The following is a 19,935-nucleotide window of genomic DNA, read 5'->3' on the forward strand; positions in this document are numbered from 1 at the left end:
GCTCCATCCCTTTAAGAAAAAAAAAAAACTCAGAAAAACCCTGGGACTCACTGCTCCTGGAGCAGTCTCAGGGTTTTGGGGGGCTCATGCAGAGCCCCACCATGCAGCATGGATTGCCCCCCACCAGCAGGAACTGGTGAGTCCAGGGGTGTTACTTGGGGTTTTTTTTTTCCTTAAAGGGCCAGAGCCGTGGCAGGCTGGGCAGCCATGCAGGGGCTGGGAGAGTGGGGGAGGGTCAGGGGGCTCATGCAGAGCCCCCATCCAGCATGGGGGGCAGTGGGGGTCACTCCTCCCCACCCACCGCCTGGCAGCACCCGGTGACTCGGGGCTTTTTTTTCCCGCCCCCCCGCAAATTACCAGGAGCTGGGGCAAGTGGGACAGCCATTGCCAGGGCTGGGAGAGCGGGTGGGGGATGATCCTGGGCTATTTGGCCGAATCAATTTGGGACAGTGATTCGAAACACTGAATCAAATCCCTGTCCCCTGAAATCGGGCAAATCCAAATCCAAAGCAAATACTAGCTTCTTCTCACAGGCCTACTGAATAAGTCCCTACTAATTAATAAAAGAAAATTATGAAGTAAACTACTATACTAAATGAGAAGAAACTGCTATTTTGAGGAAAGGAAGCTTGAAAAAGAGAGCAAATATCAAAGATTATGCAGTCCATGCTAAATCATATCCCAGATCAAAAATTTAACATGCTAGTTGGCAGTACTCAGAAAAAGTCAGTATGAGAAATTATAGTTTAAAGGAAACAACCAGTATTTCAACTGGCATTAATTAATTGGTATTTTCAAAAGAAAAGCCATGCATTTAAAACATCACATAGACCAAGGTCACATTTACCCACTTAGTCACTCTATGCCACAACTGAAGGACATCAATGAAATATTGCGGAGAAGACTGAACTGTTCCAATTGGAATTCTAATTCAGAACCCAATAATACTTAGGCAACTTTATGGACCAGGAATAATAAACCTACAAAGCCTCCACGCTAGCTTTCAGCTGAAGACAGCAAGAAATAAATAGCAAATGAGGCCTGTTACAGACATTCATTTTCTCCTGGGAGAGTCCCTGGTGTCCCAAGAGAAACCACATGGGTACAGACTTTTTCTCCCAGGGTAGAAATAGCAGTTCCAGGAGAAAAAAAAAACCTGGGGAAAACCAGGGTTAAATCCCTTACAGGAGAGTTTCTCCTGGGAAAGCAAGTGTTTGTACATGTTGACAATCTTCTTTCCTGTATTTCAAGCTCTCAGATGCAGATAATTTTTTTTTAAAGAATGCAGGGTCCTTTTATAAGCCCCTTAGTAGAAAATAAGATTTAAAAAAAAACAAACATGGAGAGTTTTTACATGGAGTTGTAATATTATGCTTATCTTTGTAGTGATCTGTCATTCAATGGACACTGATATTCATTAATCTGCAAATTATACTCAAGCAAAAACAGAAAAGTGGGGGAAGGACACTGTTGTGCCATGTGAAAAGTGCTTTATTCTGTACTTTAAGTTTAGGCGGTCATTAAATTAGAAATTAAATGTGTATTTATTTTGTATTAAAACAAATTTCAACATATTGAATAGCACCATCTGGTGACTATACATGGATAGAAAACTGCTGATATTTGCAGAATGACCACTTAATTTTCGTTAATTGTTTTAAATAAAAAATTACAGAGAAGCTGTAGCTTTTGAACAGAACTATTCATAGTAATAATAGTTGAAAACACAGGAAGAAAACAGGGAAAGATCAAACTCATTTCATTGTACAAAAATATTCCAGCTAAATGACAAAGGAGACATTAGACTGCTGTGAAACAATCTTTTGTATTCACCCAATTATTCTCATCTCTGTAACAAGAAAAAGGACTCAAAGCATTAAGGGTTCCATGCTTACTAAACCAGATATTTCCAAAGATAGAGGATACTGCCATCAGATGTAAGTTAATTCAATGTGACATTAAATATTTTATCAAGCTACAGCACTGTAGCCCTAATTTGTATTTTGACAGGACAGGAAAGAAAAAAGCAGCTAAGGATATTCTTGGTATGGTTAACATTAAAAATATTTCAAAGCTTTAAGCCAATAAAATTGTTAAACTAAGATTACTCATACATTATCATCTTAATTATGTCCTCATTTTCATTAATTATTTGTTTTCCTAACAATGGCAAAGACTCAGTTGGAATACTGTGGACAGTTTTGGCCACCACAGTTTGAGAGATAAGGATAACCTGAGTCTACAGGGCTAGGGACAGACATTACACACAAACCAGTTTAAATGATCAGAAACTGGTTTATACCTATAACAGAACAGGCATTCAGTGCACATAAACCAGTTTCAAAATGGCCAAAACCAGTTTGCGATAAACCTGGTTGAATGTAGTATCAGACTTAACTGATTTGGCTCAAACCGGTATATTCAATGTCTGTCCCAGAGCCTTTCCTGGTTTAAGTTAAACCAGACATGCCCAGCATGCTCACTGGGCTGAGCTGGGCTCTCTGTTCCATAGCAGGGCTAACCCCACCCCTCTACTCTCTAGCCGAAGCAGGGACCTGCCCTAGCACAGACACTGGCCAGCATGGCCCCATTAAGGCAAAGTGGGCAGGAAGGGCTTAATTCTTCCTTCCTTCCCCTCTTCCCCCACCGCAGCCGTGGTCAGCCTGTCTGCCGGGGAGCAGAGGGGAGGGGGCTGCAGCTGTAGCCCCTGGAACTGGCACCCTACAGCGCTGCCCAGAGCTGTGCCTGCACCAGGCACATGCACCCTGACCTCCCCGCCTGCTGCTGCTGCACACCATGGGAGAGTGTGTGGGGGCTCCTATACCCCCCACCCCCACCCCCTGCCCAGCTGAGCCTAAGCTCACGCTGCCCCTCTGGGCAGAGGAAAAGGAGGGGGAAGAGTTCCCCCCAGCATGAAACAGTACCTCCCCCTGACCTGGGCAGGGGGGCAAATGGGAGGGAAGAGTCTCCCTCTGGGGCTAGGCAGCATCCCATAGAGCTCCCCCCCGACTGGCTCACTATTTCATGCAAACCTAACTAGCAGACTGCAGATGTTAATACTAAGCTACTTACTGCTGTGAACCCAGTGCCTTAGAATCCACCCATTTTGATTTCTCTTTGCTGTCTCCACCCATTCCAAAATCGTCACAAACAAATTCATATTCAAGAGCAAAAGGATACATTCACATTAGACTTCCTCACAAAATTTAGGTTTTATCTTCTGTTCCCCCCCGCTTTGTAATTTATCAGCCCTGAACTTACAAGCCTTGCTGAAAAAACTGCTATTATCCGTTCTCAAATCATGAAATGCAGTATTTTTGTTTACTAAAACATCAAGAGCTATTAGGTTTCCAAAGTCTCCCACAGCAAAGTTCTGCTCTCCCACCCTTCAGATCACATTCTATGGCACCCCATGTCCAAATGATTTCAAATGGGATGTTGATTCTTTTCCTAGACAAGTTAGTGAACTGGATTTTTTTTTCTGATCACCCTTCTCTTATCACCGGAATTCTGTGACTTCTGGCAATACTTATCAGTAACCTTCCTGAGAAATATAAACAAGAACCTGGTACTCTCTTCTGCCAGTTTCAGTTTAACCATTTTCCTTTAAAAAAAAAAGTGTACGTTACTCCAATGCTACACAGTGAGGCATTTCTCAAGGCTCCATCCTTAGCCCTTCTGTTTTCTTACATTTTTATTTTTTCTAACTATAAAACATAACTTAGGAACAAGCATTACACTCTTTTTTCCTGTATGATATGTCATTGTTATCACCTGCTTTCATCATTTCTCCAAGGACGACATGGAAACTCTATAGTTCCCTCCGCTCACTTTAATCTCTGCATCACCTACCCAGTTTCTTGCTTTTCAGTCTTTCATTAGTGGGATGTTTGATGCAACAAACATCTGACAGAGACAAGGCAAAATAGTTCCTCTTCCTGAGTGACATGCCTCTTGTACCCCATCTGACTACCATCTATTCTTACCTCAGACAACCCTATTGCCAAAGCCAAAAATCTTGGGTATCACATCCTGAATGTGCTTTCCCCCCACTTCAATTATGTAAATAAATATCTGTCCATCACCAGTTCTAAAACATTGTGAATTCTGTCCTAATTTAAGCAGTTTTCCTTAAAACCCACATTCACAATTTAACCCATTTCCATTTGAGACTTGTGAAGTACCTACAGATCTACAAAGTTCATCCAGCTTTTCACAACCTTCCTCTCACTTCCAGCAACTGGAGAGATGCTTCTCCAAGTACATCCAGATTCCAGACATGTGGCACAAAAGCCAGCAGGGAAGCCCATGACAGACAAAATAAGTGTTTCAGCTCTAACACAATTCTGTTTGCACCGCACTCCCATTCTCTTCGCAGCACTCAGTGGTATTTTCAAAGGATCTGTATTTGTGAAACCACCGTATTTTCTGGCTCTAGAAAATGTACTCCCAGGTCTTCCCCGAACCCAGCACTGGCTTCTGGTAACCTAGGACTCCAATTTAAAGTTTTTTGCTTTCTTTTAAAGCTCACCAATGACCTGCTTTGTTCCATCTTCTGTCCTCTTATCCATTTAACTCTTGAGCTCAGGTTAATTCACCCAGCTGCTCTAATGCTGGCCTCCTGGATCTCACCTTGCTGGAGTTCTTGGGTCTGTTTTCCTGACTCAGCAATACAGTCACTTTCCCTTTCTACAACTTACCTCTCCCTTTCTTTTCTGATTGACTCCTTCTATAAAGAAAGAGTTTTGTGATATGATGTATGAAATGCATTCTATAGCAGAAACCTGTATAGTAATGTATTATCCAATCATTTCCAGTCCATTCACAAGAGTTACCATGTGAAGCGAAGATGGACTGTCATTGAAAATGTCTCTACAGATTGAACAATGTCTACAAACGTCTCTACTGTTTATCTATTTGTCTGGTCATGTCAATTTATACTCTGTCCTTTTTAAGGCCCGGTGAAGGAGCTGACTTTGTATAGGGAAAATAATCCAAATCTCCATCATAAAAAACCCACATTCAAAATTAGTAATGATTTTTAAAAAATTCAATCTAAAATACAGCATTAAATAAAGAGAACACATGTGTAAACTGGAACATACATAAAATGAAACTAGCTTTATTACTTTTCATCCAAAGTGCTCACAAAGCCTACAAAAATAATTGCTTTGTTCCTGTTTAATCAGCCATATCACATATTCTTTACTAATATTCTTCAACAACATTTATATCATTTTAATCTTTTTGACATGAGAAGCATCCGCCATTGCCACTATTTTACATAAGTAGTCAAATAAACAGCAACAACAAAACAGCAGCAACAAAACAGCAACAAAAATAAACTCTGATTTCAGATACCTTAAAGGCACCTATAGTGTTTTCCAACGTTTAATGGCCCTATACAGACTTTTGGTTTCATATTCAGATATTTTACGTTGGAGACTCAAATGCAATATCTACACAGGTCTCGTACATATTTTGTACTGTATCCTACCATTATTACTACTATTAGCAGCTTCACAAAGATGATGTACTCGCGTCTGCTTTCTGCCAGGCATCTGACGACTCCAAACGCAGTTCAACAGTTTAGACCACAGGGCAGACAACAAAATTTCTCAATTAATTAGGCCAGACAAATCCCCTCAGCATAACATACTGCACATCAGCTTTATTCTGTCATGCAAACAGCCATTCCCTTTTACATCTTATACTGAAACGGCCATGTTCTTGTACTGTACATTTTTCTCTGACTGGACTATGAAATTGACTCATTTTAATTGCTAGCCAATTTCATGTTCAGGTTCTTTCACACCAGCAATGTTTCCGCTGGAATCCCCTCCCCTTCCCCCCTCCAAAAAGAAATAAAACCTTAAAATGGCAACTCTTCTTTGTGTCCTTATTTTATGCAAAGCTTTTATTCCCCTTCCACAAAAACTAAATATACTAGCCCAAATATGACCTGTCAGTTAACTTCTAAATGTTACAAACTAATTTAGTGCCCACCCTATCTTCTTCAGGCTCACTCAATTTTTTTTTAAACCATGGTTAATATGAAGAGTGAGCACAGATCTGGAACAGAGGGCATTAATCATATTAAAGTAAACTTTAAAATACTTTGAAAAACACTTATTTGAATTTTGCTCAATATTAAGCAAATATTTTGGTTAGGTGCACTCTTGCAGTTTTAAGAAGTGTTGCACAAATTAATGTCCTAACAGCCTTCATGTACATTGGGTCCAAAATAAACATCTCTGTACAACCACAATACCAGTTAAAAATATGTTTTTCTTTTTATCACTTTTTGATAAGTATCATATGATATCTGTTTAAGTAAAATAAGTTGAAGTAATTTTTTAATGGATCTATCACTGCTGTATCTGACAAAAAAAAATCTCTATTTATAAAATCAATCGTTTTCAACAAAGCATACCATTAAATGATGCTAAACTCAGAAACATAATTCTGGTAACTCAAGCCTAATTTAACTTTCAATATTACTGCAAATTTAGCTTCTCAATATTAATGCAGATTTTAACAATAGCACCTTTGTTCTGCATGCAAATACAGAACTGTGGGATTAGAATCAAGCAGATCAACATACTAACATTTCTGCATAGAGAGAAAAGACCACTTTTCAAGTTTATCGTGTCACATATTTTAAATGCACTAGATCTTTCTCCTTTGTACTCACCTGAAAGTGACTAAATACACCACCATAAATTGAACATTGTCTACTAAAATTATCACCGTCATACCTGGGTGGCCAGAAATACTTTAACAACATTGTGACTTGCATTATTTGAAGCTTTAAGACGGCATAAAGCAACAAATAAACCAGTTACCTGCACTTAAGGTTCTGGTAAACAATATATTTTGTCTGAGCACTCACACACACACACACACACCCCCACCATATCATAACAGCTTAGACCGTCCCACTACACGATACTTTCACCTACTTACACCACCAAAAGGCTATTCAGTTAAGAAACCATAAGGGAGAATCTCTGACTATGTTGGTGGTGTTTAGGAGACTACACTTTACCATCTCTTCTCCTATTAATTCCACTGGACAGCAACAGATAATACCACCCAGTTCAACTAGAGAAGTTGAGCACATGGCCCCTAAATAGTCTCATGGAACTGATCCCATACTTAAACATGTGTGTAAGACCAAACCTGCCCTACTGACCTCAGTGAATACCCTTCTCAAATACCCAGGGTCTCCTGATGCAAAGTATTCCTTTTATTTAAATATTCATAAATATTTTTTCTGTTGAACTCAGCATAAAATTCTTTTTTAGCCATTTTTTCAATAAAGTTGTCACTTAAGCATTCCTCTTTCATTCACAAGCCTCAAGTTTCATTGCTTTCTCAGCTACCCACCAGAGCTGAATCATCTTGGCCTTAAAGAAGTACTCATCACCATGAAGTAGTTAAGGCAAACAGATGAGGTAGACTTATCCAGCTGCCACAAACAGGGACCATAATTCAAAATAAGCTTTCATAAAAAGTTTAAACTTGCCATGACTTCGGTTCTCCAAAGTGGAGATAATTAATACTGTAGAGATCCATATCTTCAGTATGCCATGCAAATGTTGTTTTCCACATGCCAAAATAGAGATACGGGGTATTTACACCCTCAATAGAAATTCCACAATCTTCTCCTACGACATCCAGTATCGTATTGAGATGGGCAATATTCCATTCCTCAATATTCTGAAAAAGAAACATAATAAATTCATAAATAGGTTAATTGAAAATGACAACCAAATAAGAACAGTCAGCTAAAATTAATGTAATAAATGTTTTAATTTTAATTCAAATAAGGAATAAAATGGAGCATAATTTTCATGAAATTTCAATACAGTATACAATGTACATCTGTATTATGACCCAAAGGGTACAAGCCTGACCCAAGTCTTCAAGATATTGTAGATAAATATGAGATAAGCACTTTGGGGACCAGCTGAAATCAACTAAAAGACTACTGTCCTCAGTGGGATTTAAATCGGAAGACCTTCAGAGAAGAAACTGTCCTCTGTGTTTGTCTAGCACTTAGTACATGAATCCTCATGGACTACCAGTGCAGCCACAACAAAACTAAAATGCCTGGAAGCAATTACAATCTTTTTTTGGGTAAGAACTTAAATAAATAAGCTACTTAAGAAGTATTGTTATGAGCAACAGCATGGGATTTCTGGCATTTTACTACAATTATAGTTAATATGAATTTGCATCTAAAACACTTGGTGTCATTCTTGTTGTTTTTTTAATTTACTGACTAAATACAAATTTGAATCTCATATTACAATGCATCTAATTGAGATCAGACCTGTTCCATAAAAGTGAAGAGAAAGAGACCATACTTTGTGAGTACAGTAAATCAGGTAAGCACTTAAACACATGCTTAATTCCCCCAGGTTTTTAAGGCCATGCTTTAAGGCCCCTTCTACACATTATATCTATTGCACAGTTACCTTCTTAATTGCACAATAAATTTGGACTGGCTATACATGCAAACTAACTATTGCACCTTAAAAATGGCCAACCAGCTATGAAGTTATTGCTCAAATATGTGTAATATCTTTATAGCTGGTTTCTATCCAGGTTAAATATGCACGTGTAGGCAATCTGTGGTTGGAGACTGCAGCTACTGGAATCTCCCAGCCACTGCTATCTCTTATCCATAGGGTGCTCCACACACCCTCAGGCTGGGAGACTGCAGCAGCACTACACAGATGTGGGGGCTACAGATCCCACAGCTGATGGAGCTCTCGGTCCCAGCTGTGCGTGATCCCTGCAGCTGGAAGCCCCCTTAACAAAGGGGGTTACCCATCGTGAGAGCCTGCTTTTCGTGGAAGCAAGGGGAGACCAGGATCTGGCTCCCCCTATGCCAGCAAGAAGGCACAGTTAGATCTAATGCACTATCCCACAATCATGCCTCCTGCCATGAAAATCAAACAAACCAGACTCCTTCCCATCTAACGAGGACCTCTGCTTGGTTCTGGGAAATCTTACTCGAGTTTAGGGAAAGGTGTGGGGGAAGGCTGGCATCCTTAAATGCTGCAAAACTGAGGTTGCAACACTGCCCCGGAAGCAGGTCAATTCTGCATAGACTGAAATCAGTGTCTCATGGAAGAGGAAGTGAAGGAGAAAAAGGAAGGGAGTATGTTCATGATCTTGCTTTTCATTTCCTTGACCTTGAGATTTTAAATCAAGTATATTATATATGCAACAGGCTGTACTGATATGCCATATAATGATGCGATTCATTCCAACTTGTTATTTTTCAGGAAGAATCTGTGCCTGCAGTGGCTATGTTAATGAGGAATGACATCTACCCCTGAACTGGCTATAGTTTTTACAAAGATTATGTTCTTTGTGAAAGAAGCCAGAGAGCAAACAATCCTTACTTCCAAAATGTTCTTCAAACACTTTAAAAAATCAAGTTATATTCTAATCTATTAATGTGACAAAATATTTGTAATGAAAAAAGTTCTTTACACATATTGTCGCTAGGTCTAAAATGAACATAATTGCAAACTAGGAATGGACCTCACTCATCAGGTCATCTAGTCCAGCCCCTTGCTCAACAGGACCATCCCTGACTAAACTATCCCAAGGAAGTAACCAGATCTTGAAAACTTTTAGGACAGGAGATTCCACAACTTCTTTAGATACCCTGTTCCAATGCTTGACCACCCTAATAGTAAAAAAGTTCCTCCTAATGTCCAACATCAATTTCCTATGCTGAAGCTTGGAGCCAATGCTCCTAGTCTTGTCTGATACAGCCACAAAGAAAGGACCATCTCCAACCTCTCTATAACTACCCCCCTCATATTTGAAACCTATTATCAAACTCCCATCAGTCTTCTCTCCTCCAGACTTCTCTCTTTCAGCCTTTCACCATAAGTCATGCTTCCCAGGCCTCTAGTCATTTTTGTCACTCTCAGCTTGACTCTTTCCAATTTGCCCAAGTTTTTCTTAAAGTATGGCGTCTAAAACTGTGCACAGTACTTCAGGTGAGACCTCAAGAGTGATAAACAGAGAAGAAGAATCACTTTCCTTGATTTGCAAGTGAGACTCCTGTTACACAGCCGAGTACGATGTTGACTTTTTTGGCAATAAGATCACACTGTTGGCTCATACTCAGCTTATGTTCTATTGTAACCCACAGATCCTTAGGCTGCAGTACTGCTGAAAACCAAGAAATCACTCTCCAGTCTGTATTCTTGAATGTAGGTAAGAGTGATTTCCCGCATCTGTGAATCCAACTATTCTGTCCAAAGTGTAGCACTTAGCACTCATCCTTTTTGAATGTCATCTGATTGATTATGGACCACTTCTCCAGTCTATCCAAGTTATTCTAGATCCTAGCCCTCCAGAGTGTCTGCAGTTCCACCCAACTGGGTGTCATCAGCAAATCTGCTAAACCTGTATTCAATCCCAATGTCCAAATCATTAATGAAGATTTTAAACAATACCAGACCCAGTACAGAACCGTGGCCATTCTATATATTGAGCAGGATGATCAGACCAGTTTTGTATCTACCTTGCAGAACTTACCTACTTTGTATTACCTTGGCTTGTTAATAAAAATATCATGGGAGATTGTGTTAAAAGCCTTGCTCAAGTCAAGATACATCATACTCACTGTTCTCCCCCCATGTACAGAGCCTGTCACTTTGTCATAGAAAGAAATCCAGTTGGTCAGGCATGACTTCCTGTTGCTGAATCTATGCTGGCTGTTCCTGATCATCATATTATAGTCTAGTCAGCAATTTTAAAAAACTTTAATTCGCAGTCCCCTAAAAATTTCTGAATGGAGGCTCAAACCCCTTTCAATTGTAAGTGTGGGTATTCAAATATTTTTGATTGATCACAGTCATCTTTCACAGATCCCTTAGACAGTCTGCAGACCCCCAGGGGTCTGTGGACCACAGGATGAAAGCCACCAGATGTTTTGAAATAGATTTGTTAAAGACATGCTCTATTGGGGGTTTTTTTGTCTTTTAAGAGAAAGATGGGTACTATTTGCCCTTTTTCAACCATCCAGACCTCACTCAACCTCTGTAAGTTCTCAAAGAGGATAGCCAATGGAATTGGCTATGGGAATTACCTCAGCACTTTAGGGTATATCTGGGCCTACCCAAATGAAAGCATCTAGCTTCTTTAAGTAATCCCTAGCCTGTTCTTTTACTGCTCAAAGCTGTTTACCTCCTTCCCCATCTTTGCTACTGACTACTCACTATCTAGTACCAAACCCTATTTGTGAAGAGGAAGTAAAAATATTTCAGTCTTCTTTGCATCATCCCTAACTGTCTTCTGCATTCCATAGGAGACCTATGGTTTCCCTGGTTTTCCACTTACTTTTGACACACTCATAGAATGCCATTTTATTTCCTTGTATGTGCCGTGCCAGTTGCATTTCAAATCATGCCTTGGCTTTCCTCATTTTCCCCCTACAAACCCATGAGATACTGTTATGCTCTTCCCTAGTAACATGGTCAAGTTTTCAGTTTTTGTAGGATTCCTTTTCCAGGTTCAACTCATTAAGGAGAGTACTGTCTAACAGGCTGATATCCTGTGGCACCTCCTATTCTTCAATTGCATTAAAGTAACTTATTCCCACATTCTTAATATGGCTTCTTTGGAGTACAGCCAGCTCTACTGGACTCCTTTTCCCCTCTCAGACATGCCACTTGGGAATCTTGCCTACCAGTTTCTTGAGTTGATTAAAGAATCCATTTCTGAAAACCAGCGTCCTTATTCTGCTGCTCTCCTTCCTTCATCCCTTAAGGATTATGAACACTACAATTTCATGGTCACCATTACCTAAGTTACTTTCCATCTTCAAATTCTCAACCAATTCTTCACTGTTTGTGAGCTGAAGGTTGAAAAGAGCATCCCCACTCATTAGTCTCTCCACCATCTGTACTAAAAAGTTATGCCTAACACTCTGCAGGAATTTGCTGGATTGCTTAAGCACTGCTGTGTTTTCCTCCAAGCAGATGTTATGGTAGTTAAGTCCCCCATGAGAACCAGGTCCTGCAATTTGGAAACTTCTATTGGTTGGTGGCCTATAACAGATGCCCACCATGACATCCACCCTACTGCTCTGCCCTCTGACCTTTACCCATAGGCTTCAACAGGCCTACCTCCCACTTCATACTGCACCTCAGAACATATGTACATCTCATTTCTATATAGGGTATCACCTTCTTTTTCTGCCACCTGCACCTCCTGAACAACATACACCCAAACATGACAACTCCAGTCATGAGCTATCCCACCACACCTGTTATCCCAATCACATCATAATTCCTCGATTGTACTTGGACCTCTAATTCTTCCTGTTTGTTCCCCATGTTTCCCTCATTACTATATATAAACATTTCAGGTATCTGATCGTCCAATGCACCATCTCCCAGTAAACACTGGTAAGGCTTCCAATACTACTGTTTAGGTTTTGTACAAGTCTCCTGGCTCTTTACTTACCTTTGGGCTGTTGTCTCCATCTTCTGGTGAACCTAGTTACTCTTAAGTAGTAACCTTTCCCTGAGATGCTGTTAAAATCAACAGTTTTAAAACCTCAAATTAGTAACTGTACAAAATTTGATTACAGACTAAATTTACTTACAGAACCAATTTTAACTATTACTTAAGTTAATTTATGGATTTATTTGAAAAAAACCCAGGAAATTAAACCATGGCTCTCATATTATGTGCTGTAAATGTGGGTCCATGCCCTATGCCCCTATTTTTTTTGTACAAAAAGACTTTAGTGGAAAGCTGAAACAAGGTCAGCAATGAAGCCACTACTGATGTATTCTTACTGAAGCCCAATGATGTATTCTTACCAATAATTAAGGAAGCATTAAGGTAGCAAGTTATCTCCTTTTCTTTTTTTTTTCTTTTTTTATAGTAGATCCAATTATTTTACACTGCACTTAATCATCAACTTTTATGATGCTAATTTATTTTATCTGTAGTTTTCAAGTGCTTCCCACACCACCAGCAGAAAAGTAAATGTCTAGACAATCATGAGCAACAAAATAAGCATCATGTCTACATTTTAGATATGTCATCTATTTTCCTTTACTCAATACAACTTCATTCATGCCATAAAAGTTCTCAGCCTGGGAGGAAAAGTTTACGCAGTTTGGGCAAAAACAGCTTACTTGGTTATCAGATAATGAGTATCTAAAAATACATTGGTTTATTTATGCTTGGTTCATAGTAGCATAACTAGCTCTGAATACCAAATGCATCAGGGCTGCAAAGTGCAAGCATCTAAAACAAACATTTTGGTATCAGCATCAGCCCTCCCAGGACACAAGATCCACCACTATCCATCCAGCCTGTCCATCTGGGACAAAAAAAAAAAACACCAACAACCCCAAAAACAAAAAACAAAACAAACAAAACAAAACTTAGCAGCCATCCGAGAACCTATCACTGACCACTTCAACCATAAAATGAAATGCAGTATTCTCTGACCCCAAAGGACAACAATGACAACAACTAATCTGTTGGATGACTCAGTTAAAGTAAATGATGGCCAGAGCGCCTGTGGCTCTATTAATAGCATCTGAATCCATTTTCAATACAATGTGGAGGTGTAAGAAAAAAGCTCACTGTCAGCTCTAGGAAATGCTTAAAAACTCCCACAATTTCCAAAAAAGTTGTAGAATTTTCTCAAGGGGACTAAAAAAAGTGCAGCTTTAGAGATCTAAAGAGAAAGACATATAGTTCAAGAATTTAAATAGAGTGAGGAGTACTTCTACAGCCTTCCATGATATGAATAAAATATATTAATAAAATAGGTCTGACATGCAATTAACGTCTATTCATTTTCCCTTTTAAAAGGTAATTACAATGGGTGGTACAATACAATTCTTTGATTTTCGTTTTTACTGATCAACTAACAGTCTGCTGTGCTCCTGCTTCGAAAAGTAATTTCTGTTTGTATGCATTACGCTCTATGCTGGTTGTGAACTGAATTTTCCCTTTGGTTATTATATAGAATAATTCCAATAACCTGACAAATAAGTTATTTGTTCCGCTACTGTCATAAAAAAATGTATGACTAATTTAAATAGCTCAGAAAAAAAAAAAAAACACATTAGAGGAAGAATAATATGGGCAACAGGAAAAGGAAAAGATGCATAGAACAACCTGTGCTTGAACACTATTACATACATGTAGCTGGTTATTTATTTTTAGTATTTCTTCAAAATTTATAAAACACAACTTTAGAAAAGAACTAATGATCTGGGCATCTACTCCATAAGTTAAACACATAGAGAATAATACAGAAAAACTAACTCCTTCATTAAGCTGCCTCCTCTCCTTACCTAAAGAAACAGATAGAAAAGATGGGTTTTGCAGCACCCCTGGGATGATATGATATACAGAACATTGACAGGTAGGGTTGGGAATGAGTTCCAAAGCCAGTACTGAGGGTGACTCCTGCCCATACGCATCTATTAATTACAACTGTCAGTATGCAACAGAAAGAAAGGATCTCATGTTAACTATGTCCCAGACCAGTTAGGACTTCTTAGGTTAGAACTTATATTCTTAATTGCAGCCACCGGAAATCACCAAACAACTCTATGTACAGTTCATTACAGGAACTTAATTTTGGCAAAAAAAGAAATATACCTTGGCTTTATAGGATAGGTGTTTGTTGTATCCTGGGCTGTCACCACGTTTGTTAACAAATGGCAAATCACAGGCTCTTCATTAATTCTGACAGTTCTTCTAACTGCTCTTCAACTTTATCTCAGACTGGGGCCCACTGGCTCTTAGTCAAGACTCAAGCTCACCTAGTCTTTCAGTAATTCATTCTACTGCTCTGGCCATGAGATTAAAGATATCACGTATCGTAATGTTGAATCATTAGTTACTCACTGACCTACCCAGTGGAGTCAGACACATTAAAAGAGGGATATAAGAGACAGTCTGTATGTTACTAGCTCTATGAAAGCAAGCCCTCAAGGCAGATGAGCAATTACCAACAACTATCATTGGCATTCTCACAAAGAGACAGAGATGGAACAATTCCAGAGCAGCTTTAGCTGTCCCTACTCACATCGACAAGTGAGATGACAAAAACCTCACAGCTAACTGTGTTCAAGCCTGGGGGCAAATCCAGAAGAACCAGAAGATATACTGTCCTTCCCAATGGTAGGAGATTGGAAACAAACTACAGTTTCAAGCCCAGGCCCAAGTCTGTATCCAAACTGTGATCAAGGAAGGCTGTGGGATCAAGGAACTATTAGTTGTCCTGCCACAACCTATTCACTAACCTTCCCAAGAAATGAGAGGGGACACAGGTTGACACCCCAGCTGTCAGCACCAAACTAGGTTTGAGTGGGAGCACACCATAGCCCTCTTTCACTGCAAGGAATTACTAAAATTCAATTTAAAAAACACCTCAGAGCCTCAGTCAAGATGGTCACAATTTGTAACTTATGGCATAAGGCCAGTCCAACAACATGGACTGAAAAAGCAAGCAAGGACAATACCACTTTTGTCTTCTCAAGTTATGGATGCTTCCATAGCAATAGATAACTCCATCCACTGGGGCATTTTTATTTACAAAGTAACATGAAAATTCCTCAGAATGAAAAAGCCTCAATTCAGTAGCTGAGCAAAGACAGCAATGATTCACCAAGATGTCAGATACTTAGAATAGAAGTGCTGCATGAGTCTCTGTGGACACCATGGTGGAAACTAAGGAATCTTTTTTCACAACCATCACATTCTGGGTCTGACAAACAACTTCCTCCTACCCCACCCCTGTAACATGGACACTGTTCTCCCTTTGAGTTCCCTTAAGAAAAAAAAGCCTCCAGCAAAAATTGTCTTCTTCACTTTTTTCTGAGTACACCATATTTCATTGACTACAAGATCATCCTGAATAAGAGAATTCCTCCCCCCCCCCCCAATAATTAGATCCTATATATGAAAAATTTAAAAATTTGTTATCATTTGGTGATTTTTGACAGACATTTAAGGCTGGTAAAGAAATAGGAATAGGGAAATGGAAATGGAAATGGGACAGAGCTGCAGCTCAGCTGCAGGAGTAAAGAAGAAGTCAGAATGTATTCAATGTTGTGTCTCCCATGACAACCATAAATCTTATTCAGATGGGTTGCACTTACATATCCTTGTGGTAGGTTCCCATTAGTATGTTTGCCCAACATCACCCATGTGTTTTATGGTAATGCTTAGTGTTGACTGCATTTAACCACCATCACAGCTGGTTCCCATTACTGAGCACATACTGCTTTTGGCAGTTTACTGGCAAACAATGTATTGAATGAGGTTTCCTTGTATGTGGATATAAGAGGAGGAGCTTCCCCACCTCTTCCCCACCCCCACCTCCAACATGTTAGGGGTGAACCTTATCTTATATTCAAGTAAATATGGTATTAACTTGTTCCTCTTTCCTTTCTGCAGCAAAGTCAAAATTCTCATTTTTATATTGAAGGCCCTGCACAATCCTTTTCAGCTCATATCTCTTTTTATACAGAGTTGTACCACACCCAATACCTTCTCCCAACAATTTTAGCTTCAGCACCCCTTATAAAATGAAGGACACTTATGGAATACAAACTTTGGTGGAAACCAAAGATATCTTTCCAAAAGAATATAGATTGGACCAAAAGAACAGAGCTCATATTACTTCCATTTACAATCCACTCAGATTCTCATAAACTGGAACTAAAAATGGAATTAGAGAAGAGTCACCAGAGACAACACAACCTCCCCCAACCCTTTCACCACCCCCTTTCCCTAAGGTTTCATATGAGGGAATGATGTTAGGGGTTCCTGCAATAGGCTGGGACCACAATGCAAGGGGAAGGACTGACTAGCAAAAGCTCACCAAATCAGTCAGAAACCTTCAAGAATGACCAGCAGTGTAGGATTTATTGCTAGGCAGAGTTCCCAAAGGAGTTAAAGTCGCAGCCCAATTTAATCATCTCTCTTGTGCCTTGGCCCTCTTCCTCCCCAGTAGAACACTCACTTGATTTTGTACATTTTAAATACTGCTTCACAGTGCAGCTATTCTTACTCAAACTAGCCTGGCTCAAGTGGAAGAACCTGAATAGATCAACTAAAACTAAATGCTTTAGTAAAGACAAGTGCCTTGAAATAACTGCACTCAATCATAACAGAATGCCCTTTAACTTCAACTTTTGAAATACGTTGGGGTTTTTTGTTGGGTTTCTTTTACAATCTCTTACTCCTTTTTCAGTCACACTGCAGTCAGCCCATACTGATACTGTTGTATAATTATTACTAATGCTATTAACAATGTAAGCTGTAGGGTTGACCAGGCACAAACATTTTTACCCAGAATAAGTTGATGTAATAATAATAATCATCATTCAAAAACAGCCCAGGCCTCTCAATACTTAACTAACATTTTTAAAAGCTTCCCAAGTTTATCTAGAAAAATACAGGAAATCGTGACCTTAACTTATATCCAATGCTGTTATTTAACCCTTCATGCAGTTCTTTCCTGAATTATTTCTCAAGTCAACTAGGTTGTTCTTTTCTTACAAAGCTCTATAATCAAATGTTGAAAAAAGGGACACGTAGGACAATATAATCTATTAAATTTTCTGTGTTTAATTTCTGTTCCATTCATTTCTGTGCGTTTCAGAACAAGTACTATTTAAAAATATTCTGAGTTTATAAAAATTTAACTGGTGAACAAAGTAGATAGACAGTTAACCATGAAATAACACGCTATATTTCCAAGGATCTCTGGTAATAATACGCTGGGGTGCACTGGCAGTGTAGTTAAGGCATCTTGTTACGGTTCCAAAGTTATAAATTTGAATTCCACTTTGGACTTGTGCCAAAAGCTTGGCTACCACATAGCTCCCAAACCTGCTCTTCCCCCTACAAGTCAACCTGGCTGTACATAGGTTCTTTAGTCATTCAGGCTGAGGTGTCAAAAATGGCCAGAATTTGACACGCCCTAACTGTGCCTGCCCTATGGCCCCCAGGTAACATCATAAATCAGAAGATCAAAGTTTGTATTAATTCTGCTGGCTGCAAGAATATAAAAATGACTCTACAGCTTCGTTCCTTTTGCCATTTTTTATTCCAGAATTTACAATTATGATCTTTCCTCTAAACCCCTTATCTTCTATCATTCTTTGACATACAGAAAAAACAACAAGAATAATGTTATTCTCCCAGGCACTCTCCCATAGTAGAAACTATGAACATGCAAGCATTCATTCTATTTCCCAGGGGAAAATATGCTCAGAGTAATGTCTTCCAGGTCAACCCACAAGACTTCCCCTGTAAGAGAAACTCCTTCAGGAATGAAAGCGTGTACATTTCACCCTCCTCCAAGTCTGATCCAGGAGGTGTGGACAGCAGAGCAATGTTCCCTGTGCTTCCCCAGACTGCCAGCTGTGCAGCACAAACAGTGATTTAAAAACTGAGGAGCCATGATCCAGGTCAGAGAGGCTCCCCTCAGTCCTGCTTCCCTGCTTATCTCAGGCTTTAAAATCACTCCTGTTGTGCAGCCCATCTTGGCTGCACACATGTGGATTTAAAAGCTGGAGAACTGCCTTTTGACAGCCTGCCCCTTCCCAGACCAAAAGACAGGCAGTCTAATAATGGGCTCCCCTAAGGGCAGCAGTGGCCCAGGGAGCACCCTTCTAGTGCCCCCTGGCTGGAGAGCTTGCCTGTGGAGCTCTCCAGCCAGGGGAGGTGGAACACATGTATGCTCCTTCTTCTAAGCCATTTTTCTATATGGTAGAAATGAGCAACTGTCCAAGGACCTGGAGAGTGATGGATTTCAGAAATACTCAGAAACCAGTTTTTAATAATAAAAAAAAACAGAGTATATAATGTTTCAGAGATAACGTTAATATAAAATTAAACATAGCATTTTCAGAATTAGTCCCATTTAAAATCATGTAATGGAGAGTTTTTTAAACAAAAAATGGACCTGGATTACTGCAACTTTTACCTCTACTTTTGAATATTAGACTGCATGCATACAGGGTAATGAATTATTACAAACCCAAAGATGCAACATCTAATCTGAGACTTATTAGATATGTCCTTAGCTGGCCTTTTTTAAAAAAAAAAAAAAGAGGTAAACATTTGCTTTATTGTGTTTTGATAATTCTGTTGCTTTACAGTATACTGTTTGAATTGTTTTTCCTCATTTTATTAAATATAAATAATATGTTTCCTTTATCACAAATTGTTTGGTCTGAGAAACTGATTATGCCGTCTCCTTTTTGTCATTCTTTTAGCAAAATGGTAAATACTTGTACTTCATTCATTCTTTCTGGATAAATGATAATCCTGAAATTAACGAAGAGGCAAAAGCAGTCTCTAGATACAGGATCTAGTCAAGAAGCTTCTCCTTTAGCACTGCCTTCAAGCATAATAAACTTAAAACCTATTAGTTGCCCAACAGCACCATCTGGTGGACAAAGAAAAATTTGGGCTCTAAAACTTTGTCTTGAACTAAAACATGTTCTTATAAACAATACCCCACTTTTCTAGTCACAACCTTCCCCCCCCCCCAAGTAATGACTTGGTAAAAGGGCCATGCTGCTCCCTCTCTACCATATTCTTTTGAGCCTGGCTGCGGACTGCATGCCATGCCATTCCTGATGTCACCATTCTGGCGTGAAGAACTGCTGCTATCACTACTTCCTAGGGAGGGAAGGAGAGAGAGCTGGGACCCAGCCTAGACACCATCTTGGCCACCTGAAAGGAAGGAGGACCCAAGTAGCCTGTGTGTCCTGCAAAGCTGGCAAGTCTCCCTGGGTAGGCATTACCCTGGGATAATGCCAAGGGGTACCCCGTGGCACTGGCCTTCGGAGATGACAGAGTCAGGGACACAAGTCTTCTTTTGAATTTAGTGTTGCATTT

At 39.5% G+C, this 19,935-nt stretch overlaps 1 protein-coding gene across 4 annotated transcripts in view; it reads right to left on the minus strand.

Annotated features, from left to right (window-relative positions):
• KDM4C (lysine demethylase 4C) overlaps positions 1-19,935 on the minus strand; it is a 459,581-nt gene that overhangs the window by 380,091 nt on the left and 59,555 nt on the right. For all 4 annotated transcript variants that reach the window (XM_019555111.1, XM_019555112.1, XM_019555113.1 and 1 more), the window contains exon 6: positions 7,529-7,722. In XM_019555111.1, the coding sequence (XP_019410656.1) occupies positions 7,529-7,722 (194 nt within the window). The remainder of the gene's footprint in view (positions 1-7,528; positions 7,723-19,935) is intronic.

Source organism: Crocodylus porosus, unplaced genomic scaffold (assembly GCF_001723895.1).
Source record: "Crocodylus porosus isolate Cpor-Errol unplaced genomic scaffold, CroPor_comp1, whole genome shotgun sequence".
In the NCBI taxonomy this organism is placed as follows: domain Eukaryota; kingdom Metazoa; phylum Chordata; order Crocodylia; family Crocodylidae; genus Crocodylus; species Crocodylus porosus.